At 36.6% G+C, this 23338-nt stretch overlaps 1 protein-coding gene across 2 annotated transcripts in view; it reads right to left on the reverse strand.

Annotated features, from left to right (window-relative positions):
- Positions 1-241: 241 nt before the first annotated feature.
- LOC131154161 (uncharacterized) overlaps positions 242-23338 on the reverse strand; it is a 28359-nt gene continuing 5262 nt past the window's right edge. For both annotated transcript variants that reach the window (XM_058106735.1, XM_058106734.1), the window contains exons 6-7: positions 7414-7647; positions 242-732 (exon numbers count right to left, since the gene is read on the reverse strand). In XM_058106735.1, the coding sequence (XP_057962718.1) occupies positions 517-732; positions 7414-7647 (450 nt within the window). In that variant the 3' untranslated portion in view covers positions 242-516. The remainder of the gene's footprint in view (positions 733-7413; positions 7648-23338) is intronic.

Consider the following 23338-nt stretch of genomic DNA (forward strand, 5'->3'; position numbering starts at 1 on the left):
CCATCACCACCAAATTCATCATATCATTAAAGTTAGATTTTCAATTATAATCTTTTGCATTGAAAAAAAAGAGAAACAAAAAAAAAAAAGAGAAAAAATGAATCTAGGAGAAACTTGTTTCCTGTGTTGCACAGCAAAAATACATTCATTTGGCTAAAACCCACATTGATAAATAGTTTTGGGCCTTTTGGCTGACAGATGGTTTGCAGGATGTAGAGAATACGGCATACCTTGACACTAGTTACTCGGATTGAAGTATATATATAAACTTCCACATGGAACTCAAAACCACCACAGGTCCACAAATGAGGTCTGTGGGAGCATGGCTACTGGGGTCAAGTTCAAAGCCCTAGCAATGGCATCGCAGACAAATGACCACTGAAGTTTCTAAACATTAAAGATTGAATCACCCTGCAATATTGGGAAAAAAAAAATGGAGCCTTTCGTATCTCGTGGAGAAGAATAAATTAGACATGAAATAATTACATTGTGCTTTTTTGCAAACAGTAGGGAAATTCAAACAGAGATCGTGTCTTGCATGTGCCTGTCAAGCCTACTGTGGGTCAATACTTCCCTTGCTCGGGAGCTTCTATGTTGCAGACGCTGGTGTAGTGTCTCGGACATTTGGTTGAAGAATTCGGCATCCCATCTATTAATCAGCAAGGGGTCTTCTGCATAACAAATGTATATGGATGTAACCGCGCTTTCCACCACCACCATTGCCAGTCCAACCTGAAAAATAAAAATTCCATGCGATAAGCATTGAATTGAAAATACAATTTAATTTGGGAATTGATCCTGTCTGCTAATTTTAGCAGAGTGGAGTCGAAGCTCATAGCACATCAAATGATCAAATAGTCCAGATGTGGCACAATGGTAAAAAATAAGCTCACACCCACATTAAGTTTTAATTGCTGCCAGATAGAGACATCATGTATTCATGAGAGCAATTACAATTAGAAATGTAGAAGCTGGCCGCATGCTGCTTGGCAGTGAATCAAGCATATTCACAGTATATGCCATTCAACTAACCCTGAGATTGAAGCCACTTTATGCAATCACTAAGCCCCAAAAAACCAAAATAAGCAATTTGGTTGTATGAAAAAAGATGCAATCTTAAAGTCACTGCAGTGGCAGATGGGTCAGATGTTGCACACTTTTTTTTGAAGGGCAAAAGAAAAGCAATAACAAAGGACACCAAGGGGGCACAACACAAGTACGGATTCAAAATTTACAACCAACAGTATTAACATTCGATGGAACCCTGTCATCAACAGATGTGCTGGACATCAAACCTTGAAGAGTATTGATGGAAGCAACCAACCTTTGAAGAGCTCTAAAACTTCTCACTCCAGACCATTCAAAAAATGGTCAGTGGAATCCCCTCTAATTTTTTTTATATGAAGCTTTATAATTTTCCTGTCTCCTCCAATGTCAATGAAGACTGTTCTTCCAGAACAGAGGCTGCCACAACCTAATAAACACCTATTGAAGACAACGATCCAAAATATTTCCAGGCAACTCAACTAACAAGGAGATGGTACTCTGTATCATCGTTCTCTTATGCACAGAAGGCGGCTGTTTACCACCATGATTCCTTTCTGAAAATTATCAAGGGTTAATCAATTCCCATGCAGCTTCCCAAGCAAAAGATGAACAAAGAAAATAAAAAAATAATAATAATAAGAAGGCACATCCCACACCACTCCTCCGTCTGAAATATACAAAAGCATTAATCAGAGCATCTCCATCTCCAGAAAATCTATAAAGATTAGGAAAGTGACTCTTTCACCAAGTCTCCATGGAATAGTAGAATAGTGTATCGCAGTGCCAACATTGTAATTACCTACCTGATCAAGGAAATCCTCCCAGCCTTTCCTTAAGCATACTTTGCTACAAGCAACTTCCTCCAAATATCATTTGTTTTCATCAGAAATTTCAAAAGCTAATTGAAGAGTGAGGATGAAACAAGAACACCAACTTAATAACAGTCTTACATGCTAGACATTAACACCTGTGGCACACAGGATTGCTATTTTATAAGGTCAAATTTTTTTCCCCCTGCCATATTTTACCCAAAGAGTTAGAAATTTGTGGTTTTAATTTAATATGAGAAACACTGATAATTTAGGAATTTCATTTAATTTAGGTGTTTTTTTGGGATGTTTTTAGTTACTCTGGAGTTATTTTGTAATTTTTTTTGGTTATTTACCATTAAGTTCCTTATTTTTCTGGATCAGCAAAAAGAGAATTCATATATAGGGCCTAAAGGCAGTGCCATCCATGTACAAGAAAAGAAGGGAGAGAAGAAAAAAGTTGGAGAACAATATGTAGTGTATCCAAGAAATCAAGAGTTGCATGTGCATCCAGTCCAGCATGGAATGCCTACTAAACCAGCTTCAAACATAGTAAGCCATCTATCCTTCAGGATTGTGGAACAAGTAGTTGTTCCTTCAAAAGCTCTAGCGTTTCTCTTCACAATCCAGACGATAGTGAGTGGGATCAAGAACAAGGCTTTTTTCTTTCTCTATTCATAGAAATACCCTTCCATGACCAGATTTCCTTTCCCACAGTTTCAGCAATGATTCGATGTCCAATAAAAGCAGCAACCAGATTCCGAAAAAATTCTGGTCCAGGGGCACTAGAGCAGTAAGTGAGCTACAGTTCCAGCATCTTCTTTGCATAGAAAGCACCTACCGACCAAGGTAAAGTCCCTTCCTTGAAGGTTAAGAATGAGGTCCCAAGAAAAAATAGAAACTTTGGTTGGTGCAAGAGTTTTAAGCCTGGCCTTAGAGGGGGGCTGTCTAGCTGCTTGTAGGAGCTGACCGTGAAGTACCCATTTTTGTTAAGCTTCCATGAAAGGGCACATCCGGATTGGTCCAATTGGAGACATTTCTGTAAGGATGGCTGTCAAAGTTAGCAAAAAGAATCAAGCTCCAAATTATGGACATTTCAAACAAAAGATATTCTCCAAGCTGCTCCGTTGTCAGAGTGGTCCACATACATACTTACCAAAGCATCTATGTTGCAGAAAGATAGAAAATAGCAGGAAATTAAGAACTAAGAGAAGATAAGCCTCATCAGCTATCATGCCAAAAGAAAATACTGTTCCCATTTCCAGCATGGAAGTGGAGGGGTGTGACCAAAAATCCACCCACCCTTTCCTTGTCAACTTCCAATCACTCTGCCAGGGCTCTTTGGATGCCCACCCATTGTTATCGAGGTTGTGCTTTAAGGCAATAATCTTTATCCATAGTAACTCCCTCTCGTTCTTGGAATTTGCCAAAGAGGGCCTAGTTGAAAAGCATGCGAGATTTGCGAACCAAGCCACCTCTTGGAATATGGTGTTGAATAATATCCCATTTAACTAAATGGGTCTAAACAACCTACGCCATATTTCCCAAAGAAATCTTTTTTGAATGTATTCCTATCTTTTGGACATAGAGCAAGGAATAGGGAAGAGGGACATGAAATGAACTCATAGGTTGGAGAGAGTGCTTTTGATGAGAGTGAGTCTACCCCCTTTACAGAAGTAATTATGCTTCCAACCAGCCAATATCTTTTCAAATTTTCAACAATAGGAAATCCTTTTTTTCCCCGCACTTTGCACCATGAGTGAGACCAAAGTAGTTCAAAGGAAAGGTTCCCAACTTGCAGCCGTGATACCAGCTAAGCGATTGCCATCATTCAAATTCCTAGGGATAAGCTCAAACTTTCCCAAATTGGTTTTCTAAAAGGAAATTGCTTCAAAGCAAAGAAGTAAGCATTTTATATTCATGGTATCATCTCCAACCTCACAGAAGATCATGGTATCATCTCCCAGTTTCTTATTTGCCCAGAAATATATGCTGATGGGTTTATGGATACAGAACTAGATGATTAATTAACTAAGCTCATCTTTCTCTCTCTCTCTCTCTCTCTTTCTCTCTCTCTCTCTGCTTCTTTCTTCCTTCTCTCCCTTCTCCTTCTCTCTTCCTTCTATTCTTCTAATCCTCTTGTTTCTCCATTTTCTTTTTCTCATCTCTTCTTCTTCCAACATCAAATTGCCATCAAAGCAAACTTTGATTTTCCACCATCTGCACTACCGTGATGCCATCATCTTCACCCTAGCTGTTCAATTGCTTCCTTCCAATTACAGTGATTAGTCCCACATACAAAATCCCTTCAATCCAAACCCCCATCACCTTCACCCTAACCTTTCAGTTGCTTCCTTCCAATTACAGTGATTAGTCCCACATAAGAAGTCCCTTCAATCCCAAACCTCACATCACAACCCAACTTCAAACCACAATGTGTGTGTGTGTGTGTGTGTGTGCGCATGTGGAAAGAGGATTCTTTGCTGCAGAGAGGAAGATTGTATCAGATGAACAGAAGCAGAAAAGGGAATTCATTGTTGACGTGATAGGGAAGATAGCAGCAAAAGCATAGAAAGAACTAAAAAGAAAATCACCAAAAAGAGTGCTACTGCTTCTAAGTTTATGGCTGGAAACGAGCTTCTTCTTCATCAGAACTTTCATGGAACCCTCGCTAGAAGCCTCGGCATTAGAACTGATCCTCACAATGATGAATCCATCATCATACCCTTTCCACTGAAGCCTTCAATCATCACATCATCTCCCACCCTCATCATTGAGTCAACTTGAATCATCAAAGCCCCATCACCATAGATTCTACTATGTCAAAGGCCCAGACCCATTTATCCATGCTCAGTTGAGAAATTCTTCAGGGGCATGTACTGGGCAGATTGCCACCATTCATTTGGTGGATCTGGTGCATTTTTAATGGTGGGACCCACCTGTGATGAGCTCAGTGCTCTTGCACTTTCGACGACGTTAAAGATATTGATAACAGCAAGAGAAATTGAGATAATACGTGATGTTTTGACTCAGAGATAAAATAATTTAATCTGCGAGTGAATTTTTGTCTGCTACTGAGATTTTGGTCAGCATCAAGGAAAAACTGGAATGTTTTGTGAAATTTTGAATACTGAAGAGATATTGAATCTGACTGAGAAATTGAGGGTTTGCTGCAAGATTTTCAGAATAATGATGAGAAATTGATCCCCTCACATCAGTTCCAGATGTAACAGTATCTTTTCGGTACCAACATAGTAGCTTTGTGAGAAATGTGACTGTTTGCTGAGAAATTGGGTGGATTTATGAGAAATTGATGGGAAAAAAACTAAACTAGGGTCGAAGACACTTGTAGGCACGTGGCGAGGCTACGCTAACCTCAGCATGTGCTTCTACTCCTTTGAAAATTAATTTAATGTTTCGTATCAATTGAAAAGCTTGGGAATTCGTACTAGGTCCATATTTTCTTGCATTCCTCATTATTGCTTGTCAATATAAAAAGAAAATCATTATCTTGTTTCCTGCATCAAACCTAAATTCTGTTTCCTTTTCTCTTCTCCTTACAAATAGCTGATTTATTCCAAGAATGAACAGGTCATTTTGACAAATCTGGCTATGAAGTAGTTGGCAATTCTCAAAAGTGACTGAACCTGTGTCTCTCTTATTTTGATGGTCATCAACCTTCACTTTTTCTTCTATTGGCTAGTTGACAGAGATTTGCTAAATCAAGACGTTTTGGATTTGCAAAATTGAAAGGGGCATTGGGTATTTAGGAGAACTGCTTCACACCACTCGTTCTCAAATGAAGAATGAAATACCCTTTGAAACAGAAATATGTCCCTCTTTATATGAGACAATTAGTAGACCACTTGTCGAGCATCAAGCGACTTTCTTCTAGTGTGTCAGAATATTTTGCTGAATGTAAAGACCTCACTTTTAGCTAAGATAAGGATGAGAACACAAAAATTATCAATGTGTTCAAAAAAGGGTTAAGAAGAGAAATTAAGAGTCAAAATTCCTTTGCAAAATGCAAAGAATCTGATTTGTTAGTCCAACGTTTATCACATTGTTTTAGAAGCTGAGAGATTTCTGATGTTAGCCCATAATACGAACAATACCTCAAATTCAAAAGTGTAACTGGTAACTATGATGTCATCCAAAGGTTTATCACATCCCACTTTTTTTATGTTTTTGTTTATATATATATTTCTTATTTTTTTTCCTGTTTTAGGAGGATTTCTTATCCTCTGGCCCTTATTTCTTGTTACTGAATTTCTTTTTCTATAAAAAAAAAGATTAACTTTAGTTGTGCTCATGTAGAGTATTGAGCAGTTGAGTATCATGGTTATGTTAATAGTTAGCTTATTACCAGTGCATAATTTTTAAATGGTTGAGTCAATTACTGTTCTAATCCAGTACATGATTGATGCTTCTTCTAGGCCAGGCATGGACCACGGCTTGTGACTAGACTTCATCCTCATGACTTGCAATGAATTTCAAAATGTGTTGCCAACTATGGGGGATTGAAATGCTTGTTGATGACTTAATTCTCAAACCACAATTTCTCACTTTTGACCCACAAAATAAAGCACATATGTTTGCTCTAGGTCTTGTAAATATTCCTTAGTTATTGAGCTGGTTAAGAATATCCTTTAGATGATTTCTGTTCCATCCATATGCCTTCATCACTAGGTCCTTTATTCTTCACATATTAGTTTAACCAAATCTAATGAAACATTTCCTATAATTCTTGAGTATGGAAGGGATACATCTTTACTTGATTTATCATTGGATTTGGAAATTAACATAATTTCTCATTTGGAGGACTTGTGACTTACAAAGGACATTGGAGCCTTCTATGCTTCCAGTTGACTTTACTAGATCAGCTAGTGCTTCTGCATCAATCTCTTATTTTTTTGCCATCCATTTCATCGCATGTGAATCATATCATGATTTGAAGCTCTCAAGTGAAGAGTCCTAAGTTGGAGGACCTCTTCACTACTTTGAGTGTGCAATTCATGCTAGTTACTTCATTTTGCTGCTTGGTTAAAGATGTCCCAAAGTGTCAAGTTGTTGCTATTAGCTCATTGTGGTCAAGATTTCTTTGCCAAGGGGAGTTTGATGGGGAACCACCCATGGATAATTTTAACAACCACATTCTACTTGAAGATTTAGAATTAGGGGTTCTGCTTCAATTTTGAAAATATGGATATTTTAAGAAATTTATTTAATTTAGGTGTTATTTTAGACATTTTTAGTTGCTTAAGGTTTCTTTGTAATTTTTTTTTTATTTTCTTTTAGGGCTTCTTATTATAGGATTATGGATATCTTATTTGCTTTTAAGGTCTCTCTCTCATGGAACAATCCATAGGGTGAAAACTTTCCAGCCCTGATATTCTTTGAGTCATGAGCATCTCTTGACAACGATAACAATTTAATTTTTAAACCAGAGTTCCTAAATGGGCAAGACATATCTTCCGCTCCACATCCAAAAAGGCCTAATAAAGGTTAACAGGTACAGACACGGTTTAACATGCAGGCAACCCTTTAATAAACTCACCAAGATCATTCCCATCAGCATCGCAGTGGATCCAACCATAATCACTCTGTCACTCGTTTTTATCCATGCCCAAACTCCAGAGCAAGTTCCAGTAATAAGTCCGCCCAAGACCGTGCACATCAGCAGAACAGCACCTGAACAATCATAGGCAATAAGTGCTTCCACGCCAGTTGACTGGAATAACTCCCAGGCATCTCTAGCTGAGCGATTAAAGCCTTTTCCATAAACTGCTATCTGAAGGAAACAAAAGGTTTACGTCATGTGATATTAGTGTATTTTCTATTAGCTGATACTTGGATCAAACTTCAAAGCAAGGAATTATAAATCAAAATATAACCAAAAATCCTCTTTATTGAAATTAACAAACTATTCTAATAGATGTGATGGAGATAAATCATATATCTCACCACAGAAACTTGTGCAATAGGAGATGCCTGATGAAAGACTTGCAAGAACATAGAAAAAACATTCCGTAGTAATTTTTTTTTTTTTTAAAAATGAAAAGGAAAAGACCAGATAAAGATGTTACAAGAACATGAAAAAACTATCAGGTATCCACAACAAGATCTTAGTCAAATAAGAATGTTGAACTGTGCAAGAAAAGATGGATCCATAAATGAAAATCCAAAAGTAGTGATAATTATATTAGGATAATTATATTAGGCATAAACATAATTTTAATTTTAATTTTTTAAAGTAGAAGCTCTCATTGAAAGTTTTCTTTTTATTTTTTACAGTTTTTTACAGGTTTTAGGAATGGTGCATGTTGCCTAAAGCTATATGCATATATTTGTCAATTAAAATTTCAATAATCATTGTTGTATAAATGGCAGGGAAAAATTATACGTTTGTTGCATGTTGCAAGATAATATTGTAAAATTAAGAACCAGGACAAATAGAGAGTCGAGTTAAATAGAAAAAAAAAAAAAAAAGTAAGATAAGAAGGGTCAGTTTCAGGTTAAGAAAATATTTTCAAATTCATTCCAAGATTAAAGGCTGTCCAAAAATTCAGTTAGTGCCACTGCTGTGACGACTCTAACCTGGATTAGTTCCATCCCCTACAGTCCAGTGAGATGGTTTTTTCACAATGCATTGGCTGGTCAATATCCAATTCTTCACTTAAAAAAAAAAAAAAATCTATAGTCAAATATTCATAAAAACAATACTAGTCCGGAACATCGATTGATACTCCACAATAAATGTCCTTCAGGTTTAACATTAGATGAAAATGTCTTAACAGTGCTACAAGTAGTAGAGTAGGCTCAACATATTACATGTACAGAACAAATTCAACAGCGCAAAGGAACACTAAAACCTCATGTGATGTGATTTTCAATTACCAATCTCCAGAAGCAGCCCGACGGCACTTTTTCCACCTTATCAATGCCGCTTTTTACTACAGAGAAAAATGTATTATCATTTCTTTCGCCAAAAACCCTCTAGTCATGCCTTTGAATAAAGTAAATGAAAAAAAAAAGTTATTTTTAGAGTTATTTTGAGTACCATATGTAATTGTTTAGTTGACATTTTAACCAAGTTCACCAAACCACAACATCTGCATCCATGTGTATAACTATAAAATAAAATAGAATGTAAACTCTTCAATTGTGTTTCCATGTAGGTCTCTCTTTTACATGCGCGCGTGCAATTGAATCATAAACCCTAAAACATTAGTAATTCCTCATAATATTATAATTACTTTACATTTTAAAAAACTCATAATATAATTTCCTTCTCTCACATTTTTTTTCGATACTTCAGAAAAACTCCTAATATGGCATTTGGTTCACAGCATTGTGGTACCCTTAGGCCTTCTGAATTCCCATGAATTATATGATAGCTGGGATATAGGATTCGTGAGAATATAGGATTCCCATGGTTGGTTTAGAAGGATACTATTGATAGATTCCTAGGCATGTGGTATTCTTATGTTTGGTTTATTTATTTATTTATGACAGCAAAAGAAATTTCATTAATAGAGAGAATTTACATGGGGGGCGAATAAGACATCTCCCAAAAGAAAATCTGGAACAAACCAGAAAAGACTAAAACAACAAAAAACAGAAATCAATCCAACCAGTTCTTCCAATCCCTATTTAAGAAGTCAAGAACTGACCACACCAAATACAAATTCAACTTCTTCCTAGAAAAAATAAGTGCATTACATTCCAACCATAGACCCCATAAAACTTTCTATGGTGTGGTTGGTTTATTCCTATGAATGATGATAAAATAACTTTCTATTCCCATAAAATCCTCAGGTGTCCCTGAGCCAAAAGGCTCCCCACTTTGTGAGGATAAGGGGAGGGTCATCACGGGGTATGCAGCCTTGCCCCTACTTTTATGTAGAGAGGCTGTTTCCTTAGACTTGGACCCATAACCAACAGGCCACAAAGGAGCAACCTTACCATTAATTTGGACAAGTGATACTTCACCAAAATGCTTGTACATAATATTTTTTAGCACGAAGTTCAATAGAAAAAATAAAATACTAAAAACTAGAAAGTACTGAACTCATTGAAAACAAAATATCAAAAGAAAAAAAGAAGATTATAAATTACCGCATAATTTAGAGTTAATTCAATAGTCTAGCTATTTTTAAATAATAAGAATATGCAAGTCATACGTATATATGAGTCAAATTATGTCACTAATAATCATACGCAAGTCTCCTTTTTTCTTTTTTTTTTTAAACATTCCAGATTTTTTTAACCTACAAAATTTATATTTAAAATCTAGAAAGTGGGAAAAGCGTAATTTTTTTCGAGACTCTCACAAGGTGGAAGTCTCAATATCCATCTTTTAAAACGGTAATACAAATGTTGGAGTTGAAGAGCTTTGTGAGAATATATATCATCCTAGGAATAGGTATCCCAATTATAAAATGAGAAAAAAATGTGGAAATACTTAGGAATCAATGAATCATTGGTTGAATCCGCAGACCAAACACCAGATATGAGGCTCTGAATAATTCTCTTGAAGAGAAAAATTATGAAAGAAATTATTGTACATGTGAACAACAAAACTTGGTTCTTGCATTAAATTAGACCATTAAATCTTAGCGTCTAAAAGTACGAATAGCATAACTCAGTTCATGGACCAAAATAACCTATCTTCTAAAAAAAGACAAAGCATTCATAAAAGAATTAAATTTAGAGAAAAAATATGAAATAAACTGAATATTTAATGAAGATAATACAACTCCTAGGACTAGAGGAGTAGAGGAGGAGAGACAAAGAGATGAGAGGGAGACGCAACAGCTGGCGGTCATGGAGAGTTACATACCACTTCACATCTGCCCTTTTAATTATATATTAATAATAAAAGATATGAAAGAGAAAAATACTCTCATTCATACCACCTAATTGCTAAAATAATCCCTTTTTACACTCCACCTGAAGCTAAAGCTGTGTAAATGTCACCTATGTAAATGTCGCCTAACCCCAACTTGTTACAACAATTCGACAAGGTCCCGTCTTTGTGAAGAGTTGAAAATATTTCCAAACTCATCTACAACCATAAAGTTCACAAATGGAATCTTCACAACCTTCTTCAAAACAACATCTCTTGTGAAAATGAAATTAACTTCAATGTGCTTTGTCCCTTCATACTAGGTTGCTAGCAATATATATGGGAACTTGATTGTCACGAAACGTGTCTATGGGCTCTGTTATCAAGGAACCCATCTCTGACATAAAGATATTTCAACCACACAAGCTTCAAAGCTCCGTATTCTACTTCAACAAGGAAGCTCAATACGGTAATTTTTTTCTTGCTCTGCCAAGATTACCACCTACGAATTTCTATCTTTAATATAGCCAACCTAATATCCATAAGATATCCCACAATCTATATCAAACCTATATCAGAAAGGCTCTTGGGGTACCGAAGAATCCTACAAACAATGATCTAATGCAGTTGCTTGTGACTTTCCATAAACTAACTCACGACCCCCCAAGCAAATGATATGTCAAGTCTAGTGACAATCAAGTACATTAACTCGCCAATCAACTGTCTATACCTATGTTTGTCTTAAAAGTCCAATCCAACTTCCCTAGACAACTTCATGTTGAGTATCAAGTCTCACTTACCAAGTCCAAGGTACATTATCAGTAGAACAGGGTCAGCCCTTTGTTACAAAAATACAACCCAAGAAAGTAATCATTTGAAATTTTTCTTGAAGCCACTACTTGGCTTATGTGGTCCCACTTCAGTCAATGTCAGTGATGATGTTATTAGCATAGAATTTTGGTGCTTATCGACAAGTAAAAACAATAATATTTCAAGCATATTATTTCTCAATTTTTTTAAAAATAATTAACCTAAAAATGATAATAATTGAACAAAATACTAAAAATCAAAATTTGAATCTTAACAACACAACAAAACATGAGTATCACTTTAGCCGATGAGTGTCCTGCCCCTTCTTCCCAATGTCTAAACCCTAACGTTCTATATTCTCCCCCTTTTTAGCAAAACACGGATGTAGATAAGGTATGGAAGATAATCATGTAAACACAAAAGTAATAAAAAGAAAAAGAAATGCTTTTGGGTTTTTAAACTAGCTGGATTTGTTAGGATATGATAGGCCCAGAATCGTGTGAATAAATGGATACAAATAGATTCATTACATTCACGAGGTGAATCGAAAATGATTTAGTCATTTTTTTAGATTTTCCGGTAAGATTTGAACTGAATAGTGTGGAATTGATCTAAATCGCATGAGTCAAATCGCGAATCGTAATATTCTAACTATGGCATAAACCACTAGAAGCACCACACTTATCTCTTTTTTGTAGATAAAGAATGAATGGTTAGATTAGCACTTGGAAAAACCAAATGCAAAACCACAATTCTAAATTTGAAAAACAAAGCTTGAGGAGACTGCTTAAGACCACAAATGGCCTTATGCAGCCCACATACCTTACCACTCTCTCCCAAAGCAATATAATTGTATGAACTTGAGAAAAAGGTCTCAAATAATAAATACCATATGTTTGGATGTACCCCTTCACAACCAATTGAGCCTTAAGCCAATTGATGAGCCCTTAGGAAGATATTTGATGGTGCAGACCCAACAATACCTAATTAGAAGAAGATCCACCAATTCACATGTCCCCTCATGTAGTCAAGGCATCCATTTCTACATCAATTTCCTAGGGTCACAAAGCACTTCAACATGTGATGAAGGGTTAGTGATGCAACGTGTGTGGTGGAAATATACTGCAGGATCCATCAGATTAGAAGTTTGGCAGATTAGGATTAATTATAGCAATATTAGGTGGCAAATATTTGGTGGCAGAGAGATCCTCTCACGTGGTAACGCAGCAGTGGAGGGTACGGAAGTTTCCATTGGGTGAATCCTCAACTCAAAATTAGAGGAAAGTTCTGCACGTATCAAAATTTATAAACAAGTGAAAAGGGGAAATTCTGTACTATTTCAGTACCTCTTCATTATAAGTACATAATTGACTTACACATAAATGTTCATAGTAAATTACTACTCTTCACTAACTTATTTTTGATTTCTCTAGATATAAATGTGCTTTGGAACTTGACTCATAAAAGAACTTTGAAAATGAAGTTGGAAGGAAATGATACATTTTTACTAGACCAAAATAATGACACCTAGATAACAACAATTAACAAGTATTAGCTACTAACAAGGCCAAAATGGATTAAATTTTAGGGAATACTAGTTGATTTTCACATGTTCACCATTCAACACTGCATCATTCCTCCTTCATTAGAAGAAACTCATGCCTATGTGAATTGCCCTCTTCAACAGATCACACATCTCAGCATCACTCAACATAAGTGGGTTGAGAAATTTTCAGCTGATATTGTCTTTGGACAAGCCATGTAACCTCTGTAAGCTCACAATCTCCTAAAAAAATAGATGTGCTACATGAGTAGCATCAAATTTCCTTTTTGTATGCAGTTAAATGTGCCATTTTTGAAAAGTTGTCCACCACAAATACAGAATCAATACCTCTTGTTGTGACGATCAATCCCACAACAAAATCCATACTTACTTCAAACCATGGTGCGATAGGCTCAAGTAATGGTGTCTAGAAACTAATATTTTGCTGCTGGCCTTAAGCAATTTAATATGTTAGACACATTCCAAATACTTGAAAAAACTCAACATAACACAGGCCAAAAATACCTTTCAATCACCAAACTCAGCATCTTATCTTGACCAACATGCTTGATATCATGCAATTCAGTAATTAGAAACTCTCTTAGTTGGAACACAGCTTGTTTCTTTTGAATAGACATCCATCTTGTAGGAAAAATTCAGCAAGCACCTTGTTGACCTTGGCTTCATGTCTTTCTAAGATGTCTTTGAAATAGGGATCTTCCTTGCATTCTTCTAGTAACGTGCTCACTTATTTTGGAATTAAAATAAATGGATTTCTGGCGTCCTGACCAGCATATAAACAGCTGCACAGACCTTGCTTTCTTAATGAAATCCTCCAGCCCCAAAAGCAAAAAAGAACATCTACTCTCCCTTTTAACCATAATGCCGTCTTTTATTAGTCTTAGCACTATCTTTTACCATAAAACAAAAATTATAAATGTTCATAGCACCATGTTGTTCCAAATCATATTGCCATTGGCCCATGACCAACCAAATAAGATGGGCAAGCATCCATTGCCAGTACATCACACCAAACTGAATCTTTTAACTAAATTGCCAATTAAAAATTTACCAAACATCTTGAAGACACAAGCAACTCATTTACTTTGCTCAATTCCTTTCCTCAGCCAAAGGAAACAATACCGTCGTAGGTGTTTCTCAGTCTTATCACCTTATCCACCATTTTTTGCACTACTAGATTCTCATTGATCCCACTATCAATTATTAAACTGCAAAGTCCCTCCCTAAACCCCACCCCCCCCCCCCCACCGGGGCCCCCAAATTTGTAGTGTCTTCGAAAAATGTTCTTAAAATACCAATCTCCACCATTTGTTGCTTGAGGAGCAAGCATGGACCTTCGAACAAATCCAAGTGCATTATCGGAATAAAATTTTTTGAATATCAGTTCTAAACCATGTTTTTATTTTTTGAGGGAATTGAGTGAATACATTAAGAAATTTAGACCCATGTTTAAACAAACAGATCCAAGTCATCGACAAAAAGTCAACAACAGAGGACACAAAATATTAATGACGTTCTACATGGACCCCAAATATATGAATGAACAAAAGAAAACAATAATTTACTATGAGACACAACTTTAGATAGACAAGAAATCCTAATATGCTATCCAAACAGATACATTGAAAGCTTAAAACAAGAAATAGACTTGAAGATGGGAAAAAACTGTTGCAGTTTTTGAATGGATAGATGACCTAAATGAGTGTGCCTCCGATCCCATGAATAGATATTGAAGAGGTTGTATGAAAGAATTGGATGTACTACCACCATCATCAAAATAGTACAAGCCATCCTTCCCAAGCCCTCCAAAATCCTCTTCTTTGGAGATCTTGAATACACAATGAGAAGGAAAGAAGTTTATAGAGCAATTATGAAATTTAAATAATTGACAATAGGCTCCATAGAAATTCAGGCACATATAATAAAAATGAAAGAGGAATAAAAGGAAACGAAAGAATATTCTCACAACTAGAAACTAATGTAATTGAACAATGAGCAAGAGAAACCCTTGAGTGTAAAGTAGTGGGTTTCAAAGAGTAAATATATTACAACTACCTGAGGAGGAGGCATGAGAACCAATAACCCAGTGAGAAGAGGATGAAGAGACAAGAAGCCCCAAGGGCAACAGTAGCACTAAATGTAGCAGATCGAGTTTGTTGTTGTCGAACCATGCAAAAAGATTGTTATACTCTAAGAAGTAAGGAAATTGTAGATGATGTACATAGCTTCTCAATTGAGTGGCTAAGTGCACTCAAAGTGTCAACAATAGGATCACCCTAGGCAAAAGAGTTATTCGCCTAACTTCATTTCCAGTGGAGATCCTAATAGCGATCAAAAGTATGGTTTTCCTTAACACAAGGTGTACAAATGTGAGAATTTCCATGGCAAACAAATGTTTTAAAAGGCTTAATCAAGGCTCGCCTTAAGGCAAGGCATGCCTAAAACGCCCCGAGGCTCAATCTAAAATACCAAATCTCAAAAAGTTCAACACATTACATGTTGAGACTTATGCATTTGTACAAAAGGTATGCCTTTTGCGCCTTTTTAGTTAAGGCTTACGCATTTTGGGTGTGTGATTCTCAAGTTAGATTTGATTAGAAATTTTTAACTCCATGTTTATATAAAAGGAGTCATAATATGAGTTGATTTCTAAAACTCTCAAAACTCACATTTCCAAAATAATTGAGAATTTATCTTAGATATTGAAAATAATTTGAACTTTATAATTTTATAGCTATCTCTTGTCATGTATTACATAATGAAGTCAAGTTAGCAATTTTTGAATGGCCAACAAGTAGCTTGCAAATTATATTTGACTTCATTTTTTACATTAAATTTGTGATTTTCTTAATTTTTTGTTATTTTTAAATTTTTCATAAGTTATTTACATATTTTTATCTAAAAAAAAAATTCTCAAAAGGCCTACACCTCAACACCTTAAGGCTCATTGCTCACCTCTTACGAGTTAAAATGTCTCGTCTTATGCCTTTGCTTTTTAAAACATCGTGGCAAACTCCTCATTTTGATACATTACCTCTGCCATGAGCGCCCTCCAAACCTCAAATTCATCCTTCTATGCTTCCTACCTTAATTAAAGGAAGTTCCAACCATGGTTAAAATATCACAGGAAGAAGCTTGAGAAGAGGACTAGAGCCATTTTTGTGATCTGTTGGATTTGAGCATATGCTTCATTTGAAGATGACATGGAACTATGGATTTGCCAACAAGAATCTAACCATGGACAAGTTGAAGCTCAAGACTTGCCAACATATTAACCAGTTGGTAGATATTGAGTTCCTCCACATTCTTTGAGAGTGGTTTCTGCTGCACCTACCATCTTGGTCAAATTTGAAAGACTACTCATTCAGGTCAAAAACACAAGTTTGATTTTTATTCTGTGAGAAGCTTTCACAATGATCATCCCGCTTTGGGGTATTGTATGAAACCTCACATTCACTACAATTTGTGGCTCCATGCTATTTCACAACCACACAAGCAATGTGTCATTCTCTTTTATCCAATCTTGATGAGTCTAGAGATGGTGAAGAATACAGCAAATACTTTGGCTTCTCTTTTGCATTAATATACACTTGCGCTACTTGAAACAACAAAGTGATTGGAGGATCCAACCAATTTGATGGTTTTGATTGCACGTTAAGTGTGTCAATAAAAGCTTTCACTGTAGAGGCCATCGGAACAACCACCAATAATACACCACCATTGAGCTCACAACCATAAAAGAAAGGACTGCACAGAAGAAACAAAAGCAACCACCACACACCAACAATATAAGGAACAAAAAAATAACTCAGCTACGGGTTATTATGGCTGGCAGTGTCAAATATTTTGTGAATGGCCAAATCAATTGGCCTTGAGTTCTGTATATTATATATAGACTTTACAAGAATGCTATACAAGGAGAGTAAATAAGTTCTAGCATGATTCTAGCTCTATGCAAGTAAACTATAATTTGTCAAGCCCTATACATGTAAACTAAATATATGCAAACTGTAATTCAGTGGAAATGTGTGGAAGAGTGATAACACGAGCTTCAAATGTTTCACGGATAGAGTGACAATCAACTTCAATATGCTTCGTGCACTCATGATAGACAGGATTGGCCATGATCCGGATAGCACTTGTATTATCGACATGTAGAGGTGTAGGATCGATCTCAAAAAAATCTAACTCAGCAAGCAAGCCTCGAAGCCAAATAATTTCAGCACAAGCAAGAGACATCGCCCGGTATTTAGATTCTGTCAATGACTTAGAAACTCTGTCTTGCTTCTTACTCTTCAAATAATTTCAGCACAAGAAAGAGACATCGCCCGGTATTTAGATTCCGTCAATGACTTAGAAACTCTGTCTTGTTTCTTACTCTTCCAAGAGATCAATGCATCACCTACGAACACACACCAACCAGTGATGGAGCGACGTGTATCCGCACAATCAGCGCAATCAGCATCGTTATAAGCGACAAGGCAAGTAGAATTGCCTGCAGGGAAGAATAAACCACGAGCAGAAGTGTCCTGAACATAGCATATGATCCTATGGACAACAGCCAAATGAAGATGGTGAGGAGTCTGAAGAAACTGGCTTGCTTGCTGTACAACAAAAGAAATGTCTTGTCTAGTAATGTTGAGATAGACAAGACTACCCACCAACTTCCGATATAAATGGGGATCAGCAAGTAAATCACCCTCCTCTTTGTGAAGCTTGACATTTAATTCCATGGGAGTATCAGCAGAACTGCCCTTCTGAAGGCCAGTTGTGGCCACCAAGTTACTAGCATACTTATGTTCATTGCGTGAAATACCTAAGGCACTACGATTCACCTCAAGACCAAGAAAATATGTGAGAGACCCAAGATCTTTCATATGAAAGGTCACTGAGAGATGAGTATTGAGCTAAGCAAGTAAAGCAGAATCGGAACTAGTAATCACAATATCATCAACATAAACCAAAAGAACAACAATAACCATGTCTAATTTCCGAAGAAACAATGAAGTGTCATACTTGCTCTGCTTGAATGAAAATTTTAATAAAGTGGTGCAAAATTTATCATACCAGGCCCGCGGAGCGTTTGAGACCATAAAGAGAACGACGAAGCTTACACACATGTGAAGTTGAAGAGGGAAACAAGCCCAAGGGTGGCTTCATATAAATACACTTTTTAAGATCCCCGTGAAAAAAAGCATTCTTGACATCCATCTAACGTAGTGGCCAGTCACTAGAAGCAGCAATAGCCAGAATCGTATGAACAGTAGTCATCTTAGCCACAAGAGCAAAGGTCTTTTCATAATTGACACCATATTCTTGATTATTCCCTAGTGCAACAAGGCGAGCTTTGTAACGATCCAGACTTCCATCAAATCGGACCTTGACTGATTAAACTCATTTACAACCCCGAGGAACAATGGTGGGAGGACAAGGCTCCATGTCCCAGGTGTGATTGGCCTCTATAGAGCGACAATTTCTTCCTATATAGCTTGTCGCCAACAATCATGCTTGTCAGCATGTGAGTAGGAAGTGGGAATATCTAAATCGGACAATGCAGCAGTAAGAGCTGAAATAGAGTTACCAGAACTTGAAAAGGGAAACCCATACCTGTCTGGAGGTGCAGACACTCGAGAAGAGCGACGTACCAAAGGCTCTGGAGGTGCTGCAACTGATTGAATATGGAGCGTGGTAAGATCAGATATCGGATAAGCTACCGGAAGAGACTATGGGCGGGGGCGCAGCGTATACACAATACCTGGTTTAAACAAGAACTGACTGGATGAGGATCCGAGAACTGCTCCTTAAAGGAGGGGAGAATCATAGTAGGAGAGGAGTGTATAGAGGACTCAGGAAAGAAATGTTGATTTTCAAAGAAAATAACATTCCTAGAAATGCGTGTATGATGTAATGTAGGATCATAGTAAACAAATCCCCTTTGACACAGATTGTATCCCAAGAATGCACATCGAACAGATTAAGCAGATAATTTATGCCGCTCATGAGGAGGTAAATGAACAAAACATACACAACCAAAGGTATAGAGGTTATCGTAACTATGTTGCTTAGCAAATAAATGAAAATAGGGAAACTCCATGAGTAGGACTTGAGAAGGTAAACGATTAATGAAGTAGCAGTTTTTAGAGCCTCAACCCAAAACAAGGATGGAACAGAGGATTCCAGCAAGAGAGTATGGACCACATCTAGGAGATGATGATTTTTCCGTTCGACTACTCCATTCTGTTGGGGAGTAGCAGGACATGAACGTTGATGAATAATGCCTTTAGAAGCCAAAAATGCCTGAAACTCAGTAGAAACATATTCACCACTAGAATCTGCGTGAAATGTCTTAATAGAAGCAGAAAATTGATTGTCAACATATGCTAAAAACTCAATGAAAGTACGAAAAAACCACAGATTTAGAGTGAAGAAAGTAGACCAAGTAAATCTGCTATGATAAAAAATGAAAGTCACATAATAGTTAAATTTTTCATGTGAACTAACATGAAAGCTTTACTAGCATGCAAAGGGAAGGGAACAGTTTTGCTTTTACCAAGTTCGCAAGAGGCACACTCAAGAGATAAAGAAGAACATTCTTTATTACCAAGTAAACCAGAGTTCAATACATGAGATAAGATCTGAGTATTGGGATGGCTTAAACGACGATGTCACACCATACTAAGATTTGAAACATTATTACAAGCAAAAGACTAAATAGAAGAAACTGGCGAACGTGCTAGAACAGGAAAAAGTAGTGGAAACAAGCACCCCACTTTAGGTCTCTTCGCGATCAGCTCCCCTGTTACTTGGTCCTGCACAACACAACCATTACCATAAAAATTAACAACACAATTGTTATCAACTAATTGACCAACAAAAATAAGATTCGTGGAAAGCTAAGGAGCAAGAAACACTTTAGTGAACTTAGAAGACGCATCTTTGACAGCAGTTATTGGCAAAGAATTGCCATTGGCAGTCTGAATAGCAGATTAACTAGCATAGGGCCGAACATGACACAAGGTAGTGGGATTATTCTTCATGTGATTCGACGCACCCGAGTCCACATACCAGAGATTAGTAGAATTGTTACCTTGGAGCCCTATTGCTGATAATGCTGAATTTTGCATCTATTGCACCATTTCGGGTGTGTAGTAATTCGCTAGAGGAGGTGCAAGAACATAGAAGTCACCTGAAGTAGAGCCAGGAGCCGCAAACGTCACTGTGGGGGGTACACTAACAAAAGTCTGGAATGCCTGGGCTTGACGATTCTGCAGGCGGATACGACATTCTTTCATAATGTGACCCTTCTTCTTGCAATAAGAGTAGAATTTCTTGGAACAATTAGCAGCAATATGTCCGAATTCTTTACAGCAAAAACACTGCAAAAAGCTAGAATGCGCAGGCGGTCCTCGTTGTTGAGCAGCATAAGCCACAGGGACAGACCCAGAACTGCCATGAGATTATGCCAGAGTAACTTGAGTACTAAGCCGTTGTTCTTTACGACGTAACTCACCAAAACAAACATCCAGAGAAGGACGAGGAGAGCAATTTAACAAAGGCGAGCGAACAGATTCATACTCGAGGCGGAGTTTCATAAGGAATTGATCACGACGACTAGTCTCATGAAGACGTTGAATAATGGGAAGAGAAGCCATAGGAACATCCGCAGTAACTATATCAGAATATTCATTCCAAAGAGTCAAAAAACCCCAAATAATAGTCTTGGATGGAACGTTTGTCAGGTTGAAACATGACAATCGCATGCTCTAACTGAAAATGACGGGCACCGTTATCCTGATGATATACTATTTTTAAATAAGTCCACATAAATTGAGTGGTGCGATAAGGTTGCAAGTTGGGGACAATATGTGGCTCAACTGAGCTAAGAAGCCAAGACATAATTCGAGCATCATGCACAGCGCATGAAGAACATGCTGCGAATTCTTTGGATTTATCATCAGGATTGGGTGCACAATCTGTGCCATCAATATGACCCCAAAGATCTTTTTCCTTCAGGAAAAATTCAAACTGAAAAGCCCACGTAGAATAATTGTTGCCCATAAACTTGGCACACACAGGTGTGGAGTCCATGCTAAATAATGGAGAAAATCGAGAAGCCCCAAAAAAAACAAACCGTGCCGAAAGAAACAGACTACCAAAAAATCTAAAAGCCTAAAATGAACAACGCAAGTACAAAGAAAAACCAAGAACAACCTCCCTGCACTAAAAAATTAAATCTTGAACCAAAAAACTGCACTAAAAATTAAATCTTGAACCAAAAACCTGCTCTGCCGAGAAGATAAGTGCCAGAAACAGCAACAGAAAGCTGTTGCCTGCTTGCCAAAAGTCACAAACAGCAACAGAAAACTGTTGCCTGCTCGCCGAAAATCACAAGGACATAAACTGGAGGAATAAATGGCAACCCAGAAACCTGCTGTGCCGACAGCCACGCAGCCATAGAAGTACCGAAAGAACAGAGAAAAAATTTCCAGAAGAGAAAACACAACCCTAACAGCCACGAAACCGAGAAGACAAAAAAATCGAAGGGGAAAAAAAAAACCTAGCAGTCAGCTGGCTCTGATACCATGTCAAATATTTTGTGAATGGCTGAATCAATTGGCCCTGAGTTCTATATATTATATATAGACTTTACAAGAATGCTATACATGGAAAGTAAATAAGGTCTAGCATGATTCTAGCCCTATACAAGTACACTATAATCTGTCAAGCCCTATACATGCAAACTAAATATATGCTAACTGTACAAAATAATGAATTGAAATATAAGGAAATAAATGTTGGCTGAAGTAAGGAAAGAAATCTTTTGCTTTGCTGTTCCGTTGACAGGCAGCACCTAGAAGCAAGTGCAGGCAAGATCAGGAAATAAAGTAATTGAACACCAATCAGAATCCAACTAGCTACTGATACAAGATTGCAAGCAATCAATCATGAACACACATAGAATCAGAACAGCATCATTGTGCCACAACCAACCAGTGGAACATCAGAACAACAGCAGTATACTGGAAAGGTATGAGACTAACTTCACATTAGCAAATCACCGCTGACACACAGCATCCAACCAAGGACGCTGCACGGCCTGGTCGACTGGAAGAGTGCCACTAAACAACTCTCCAACCAAATTGACAAGCATATGGAGAACCAAATACAGAAAGATAAAGGGAAAAGAAAAGGGACGTCCAAAACCAACTCAGATAAATCAGACATAGAGGAAATCAATGCTCTGATACAATGTTAAAAATCTGAAATCAATTGAACTTGAAAAATGTTCTTTAAAGGAATTACATTTTCCTAGAATTATGTTAAAATTATAGTCTGTATTTACTCTAGATATGTTAAAATTTGAACTTGAAAAATTGTGTACATGACTTCAATTTGCTTAATATATGAATTGAGAAGGATTTGGCTTCTATTGCATGGCACTAAACAATTTTTTAAAGTAAAATTTTAGTCATTTAATGTTTGAACTTTAACAAATATCTAAATGTTATCATTGATATCTATATCTATACTGTACATAAAAATACAAATATTGTAAATCATTTTGATGAAAAAAAATATCCCTATCTTTTAAAAATAATACAAAACATTATTGCAAAGAATTAAGCTTAACTATAATTTTACATAATTATATTTAAAGTATTTATTATAGATAGCTTAGGATTTGAACCATAAAAAAAATAAAAATTATGGCTTTGATTTGCTGTCTCTGTCAGGTGAAGAAGACTGTTTTTGTCGCACAGCATTATTATTATTATTTTTTGCAATTACAATGTTACTGATTTATAATTAATCTTTGAATGCAACAAATATCTAATTGTCATAAATTCTCATCACTATCAACCAAAATGCTAATTGCACAAATATAAAATGTTTACTTGGTTAAAATGCAAAATGAAAGCAATAACTATTATAGACATTCAAACAATACGGAGTATTACCACCCCTAAAACTTTGTACAAAAATAATTGACCTAAAAGCGCCCTTTTGATAACAAAGATTCATTACTCACTTTGTAACTGTGTTGCACGTGATAAAATAACTAGAACACATGCATGCAGATACACATGTAAAAATGTACACATCTAGACATCTATGCAGATATGCATGCAAACATCTACACACACAAATGTGTGAAAACAAAAATTAATTGCTCCTTGATATACATTGTTGGACTGCCTAATGGCTTCAACTTTTGGGTAAATTGATGACCAAAAAAAAAAACATGAAACCCAGTGCATA

Source organism: Malania oleifera, chromosome 4, assembly GCF_029873635.1.
Source record: "Malania oleifera isolate guangnan ecotype guangnan chromosome 4, ASM2987363v1, whole genome shotgun sequence".
NCBI lineage: Eukaryota > Viridiplantae > Streptophyta > Magnoliopsida > Santalales > Ximeniaceae > Malania > Malania oleifera.